General features: G+C 45.2%; 1 protein-coding gene across 2 annotated transcripts; it reads right to left on the reverse strand.

The window, feature by feature from the left end:
• Positions 1-927: 927 nt before the first annotated feature.
• Positions 928-3,582, reverse strand: ATP5G1 (ATP synthase, H+ transporting, mitochondrial Fo complex, subunit C1 (subunit 9)). Of its 2 annotated transcripts, none has more exons than XM_006889331.1 (5): positions 3,529-3,582; positions 2,916-2,963; positions 2,014-2,091; positions 1,470-1,657; positions 928-1,143 (listed from the first exon to the last, which is right to left on the reverse strand). In XM_006889331.1, the coding sequence occupies exons 2-5, from the start codon at positions 2,952-2,954 to the stop codon at positions 1,029-1,031; spliced, it is 420 nt and encodes a 139-aa protein (XP_006889393.1). In that variant the 5' UTR covers positions 2,955-2,963; positions 3,529-3,582; the 3' UTR covers positions 928-1,028. The 2 variants fall into 2 exon arrangements, with proteins under 2 accessions (XP_006889393.1, XP_006889394.1); XM_006889332.1 differs by lacking the exon at positions 3,529-3,582 and adding an exon at positions 3,459-3,481.
• Positions 3,583-4,995: the final 1,413 nt, after the last annotated feature.

The following is a 4,995-nucleotide window of genomic DNA, read 5'->3' on the forward strand; positions in this document are numbered from 1 at the left end:
GATGTGTAGCACTGGCCTGTTGGCTAGCAGCTTATTTATAAATTATTATTCCTTTTAAAACTATAGCTTGCAGGCAGACTATATCACTTTAGCCATTAGGAAGACTGCTGGGCACAACTTATGAGACAATAAAGATGCTACATAAAGTTTTCTAAGCAATTCATTCACTGACTCAGTAAACACCCTTTTTGGCTCTAACTAAAAAATCAATTCTTGAAGAACAGTGATTGTGCATCTGATGTGTTGTACTAAAAACATTTAAACAATAATAAGAACCACATTTTCCTATCTGTACTGCCTTAATTGTGAGGCCAATGAAAACAGAGGGAACAGTAAGACAATAAAAGGTTTAGGCTGGTCCCAGAGGTGTGTGGTTAGAATCCACCAGATGCTCTGCTGAAGGAGGGACAATCTCCTCCTGTACCAGTCAGATCTGATTTGATGGTACACACATAAAAAAAATAATAAAAATTTTAAAAAAAAAGGTTTAGGCTGGTTGGAGAGCGTGGCCCTGAGTTCTGCTGTTTATCAGCTCTATGACGTTGGTTGGACATGTTATGCTGCTTCCCTAACCAGCCAGCCTAAACCTTTTATTACCTTGCTGCAAAAATGTTTAATAGTTGTCCTTCTAGTTCCTAGGATGGTGGCAAAAACAAACTTAATATACTTGGTGCAAACTAAGCTTCTTCCTCAATATGTTATAAATGAATGTTTAATCTGAAAGGTATTGGGCAATTATTCATCATCACTGGGACAAACCCAGGCTCCTGGAGATGTAGAGAACTTGCATTCTTAAATCCCCAGCAGTGCGACAGTGCTCAGTCCTGAGGAGTTCTAGATCATCACTGGCTGACCCAATTCCCCTTTCCCAGGTTTTCACCTAGGCCCTTCCCTCAAAGGTAAAGGACAGAGGCATAGGCATATGGATTTAGAGAAACGTTGTTTAATGGTAAAGCTCAGCACACTCCAGCATGGGGCATGGCCTGGAGTTGAAGCAGCAGGGACAAGTAGTTGATCCCCACGGAGCCTCACATGGCGAAGAGGATGAGGAAGGCAACCATCAAACAGAAGAGTCCCATGGCCTCAGACAGGGCAAAGCCCAGAATGGCATAGGAGAAGAGCTGCTGCTTGAGAGATGGGTTCCTGCCAGAGACAGAAAGCAATGCCAGCCAAGTGAGGAGAAAGGGGTGAGGTTATGCTTGGTAAAGGGCAAGGAGAGTGAGGTGGATGGGTGATGCCATGACTGGGAGAGGGTTTAGCCTTCACAGTTCTTGGGGGATTTGGATGGACAGAGGACCCACACAAGGAGTTTACATGAGCCAGACTGGCCAAACATATTAAATTCTGATTCAAGTCACTGGGGAAAACAGGAGGCAAATGGATCAAACTATAGCTTCTCCTGTTCAGGCTTCCCCTAAATAGGATGGATCTCATAGTAATGGATAGTGGAAGCCACCCCCAAAACTTACCTGGCATAGCCAATGATCAAGCTGCCAAACACTGTCCCGATGCCAGCCCCTGAGCCAGCCACACCAACTGTGGCAGCCCCAGCACCAATAAACTTGGCCGCTGTGTCAATGTCCCGGGAGACAACACTGGTCTGGAACTCCCTTCTGGCCACCTGGAGTGGGGAACTGCTGCTGCTGCTGTAGGTAGGCTAGAAAGAGAGTGAGAGATGGATAGAGGAAGAGACAAGAGGGCCAGAAACGAAGAGTGAGCATTAGTAGAAGGACAAGTGGCAGGCTCCACCCTTCACCCCACCCACCTGAGTTCCTTAAAACTATTGGCAAACTGCCTGACAAGTACAGAATACTGTGATTGCAAAGTATGCTGGGAATTACTCATGGAGTTTGTTCTCAGACAGTGCTAGGGAAACGGGGTGAGGGTGGGAGGAGTTTAGAGACCTCCGTTTAGCAAGTTTCTCATCTATAATGCTCATTTCTCTTCCTCTCCTATCATTTCTGCTGAAAGGTAACTCAATTTACCTGAACTGAGGACATTCAGGGCTCTTACCTGGTTAGATGGGATTTCTGGCCTACTCAGGAATGAAGCAGACACAGGCCTAATTAGACCTCTGGTACAGCAACGAATCTACAAAATCAGAAAGACATAATAAAACAAACAGAAAAACTCTCAAAACTTAACTGTTGAGCTTCTGACTAAATGACAATAAACATGATAAACAGAAAAAGTTCAACATGCTCAAGGTCAATTTATCTCTTTTTCTATCAGACTGGCAGACACCAGAAAAAGCGGTCTTGAGATACTGGTGTACTCTGCAGCAGTGACCTTCACCATTCAAAACCATGTTCAATAGCATGAGCAATGCTTAGCTGGCATCCCAGAATGAATCAAGAACTCAAATCAATATATGAAATTCCTTAGCATGCCCAAGGAATGGGAGGTAGGCAATGCTATTTTGCCAAAATTTACTCATTGCTACAAACTCTAGTAACATGGCTTTCTTGAAATATTTTTTTTTAGTACAGTGTTCTTCAAATTTGGCTCAACAGTGTAGTCACCTAAGGGCATTCCAGAAAATACAAATGCCTGGGCCCTACTCCCATTCAGGGTGCAGGTTTGGTATCAAGATTAAAAAAAAAAAAATTCTCCACATGATTCTAATCCACAACTCAGTCAAGAACTACTATTTTAGTGGGCCACCTGACTAAGGCCAACTCAGACTGGGGTAAAGGTCAGACCCCATTTGTCTGAAAGCATTCTAGAGGTAGCAGGTTTAGAATTATCTGCTTGAGTCTACAGGCCCAAATATAAAGGGATTACCCGCATCACCTCTTAAATCTCCCCCAAAGAACCAATATGATCATGACGCCAAGCTCCTGTCAGTTCATTCATTAAACACTGATGGATTCCCCCACCTAGCTCTACTCATCATTCCCGAAGTTTCAGCTTACCAGAGCTGGAGAAATGATTAATGCCCCGGTGGTCTGCATATTTTCAGTCTATAGAAGGAAGATGGGGGAAAGTTCCACTGAGTGTGGCTGATCATTTGGTGATAGTGGCGACCTTCGCTCGTCCCCTCCACGCCCCGCCCCCCCTTGTCCTCCCAGGACCACGTTCTTCCTTGCAATGTGTCTCAGCTAAGGTGGGCATTAGAGGTCAGAAAGCTAACTCGATCCACCGCCCAAGGGTCTGCAAAGGAAGGTCACAGCGGAAGGAAAGAGACGGGGCAGGCCCAAACCCGTGAGGAAAATTGAGAAAGAGGATGGTTTCCTGGGAAGGCTGACGGCAGCTAGTGGGCAAATCCCGTGCAGGCTCCTGCCCATCTTACACAGCTGTTGTCAGTCGGCCCTAACCAGGATGGTCACTCGCTCATTACCGTTAGTATCTATTAACATGAATTGAGAAGGTAATAGACTCCTACTGCCTCTTCCAGTTCTGGAGGCAAATGCCTAGCCCACAGCCCTGTCAATCGCTGGCTCCTGGCCCCAAGTCACCTGCACGCCCACTGTCCTGATGTCCCTGCTCAGACCACGGCGTTCGTCCCGCTCAAGGTGACTGACTCACCTCTTAGCTTTAGCTCCGGGTCTCAGCGCTCAGCTCCACTACCCACGTGTCCTGGGGTCCTTCCACGTTCATTGGCCGCAATCTCTCCGTACTCCCATTGGTGGTTATCATCAACTCCTCCTTTCTTACTGGCTTTACTCAGTTTCTTCCTCTCTCTCCATAGGGACTTCGTGGCAATTCCCGCCTCCATGAGGGTGGAGGCGGGGCTTACTCTGATATCTGGATGACGATTGGCCAGTTTCTGAAATACTCGACCATAGAGTTGGTGGAAATCCGGGGTTCTATAAAATGGCTACCAAGGTGGACGCTGGAAAAAAAAAAAGGCATGGAAGAGATGACCGGACGCATTACGAAGACAGGCACATGACCTGGGACCTGAACATTCATTTGGGCGCTCGGGCCTGAGGTGCGTTGCATCTTGGGATTGTAGTCTATGTGGCGACCACCCTGACCCCCACCCCGGAGTCTTAGGCTTGGATAAGATCCCGCGAGACGTTCCTCCCCAGAGTCACCGCCTCTGCGGTAGTTTCCACCTTGAGCGGTTTCTCGGAGGCGTTGCTTCCGCCATGAATGAAGGGTCTCCTTCTGGGCCTGAGCGTTAGCAAGGGGACCTTTTCTGGACCTTTATGGGCGTTTGTTTAGCTGTCATGATCTAGCAGCCAGATATCTCCTTAAAAATAATTTATGATGTTGTAAAAGCCACGTTCTAAGGATAAAACACATCCTGATAGGAAAAAGAGCAAATTACAAAAACAGTTTACTGAAGAAATAAAATTTGCAGGAAAGAATGCTCAGCCTTAGTAATCAAAGAATTAGACATTTAAAACGCCACATTTTTCATTTTAAAATACAGAATTCTAAAAAAAAAAGAATTAAAATTTTAAAAATTAGCATGGTCTGGGCACTTTCATACTGCTGCTGAGAATGTGAACTAGAAACTTTCTTGAAAGCAACTTGGCAAGGCTTAGTGGAAAACCTTTGAATAGTCCATTCTCTTTGACCCAGAAATTCTCTAGGAATTGAGATCCTGTAAACTCACATTTTTCTTTGACCTAGTAGCACCACTTCTAGGAAATTTATCTTGAGGAAATAATCAGGAAGTACAGCTAGTGTTACAGAACGCAAGGAGTTCTTTCCATAGTCAATCGCTAGTAAGGCAAAGGGATTGCAGTATCCATAAATGCACTTTATTATACAGATCTGGGAGACAGCAAGTTACCTCCAAGACTATCTGGGAGTGGTCATGGGCTTTTATAGGATGGTGAGACATCAACTTACTTATCAATAACCTTTTGCTAGTAAAATTAAAGAATTTCTATATCAGAAAGCTGAAACTGAGAAGGACCTGATGCACTTGCTGCAGAGAGTCAAAGACTGCAGCCTTCAGTATGGATTGAGGCTCAATGTCAAGAAGACAAAGATTCTCACCACTGGACCAATTGGCAGCATCAGGATGGATGGTGAAGA

The sequence above is a fragment of the Elephantulus edwardii genome, unplaced genomic scaffold (assembly GCF_000299155.1).
Source record: "Elephantulus edwardii isolate Elephantulus edwardi_28Jun2011 unplaced genomic scaffold, EleEdw1.0 scaffold00077, whole genome shotgun sequence".
Lineage (NCBI taxonomy): Eukaryota > Metazoa > Chordata > Mammalia > Macroscelidea > Macroscelididae > Elephantulus > Elephantulus edwardii.

Excerpts from the sequence above, each read along its gene's own strand:
- ATP5G1 (XM_006889331.1), bottom strand. The coding sequence starts at position 2,954 with ATGCAGACCACCGGGGCATTAATCATTTCTCCAGCTCTG. Across the intron at positions 1,658-2,013 it reads CAGAAATCCCATCTAACCAG|CCTACCTACAGCAGCAGCAG; the intron begins GTAAGAGCCCTG and ends CTCTCTTTCTAG. Across the intron at positions 1,144-1,469 it reads TTGATCATTGGCTATGCCAG|GAACCCATCTCTCAAGCAGC; the intron begins GTAAGTTTTGGG and ends TGTCTCTGGCAG.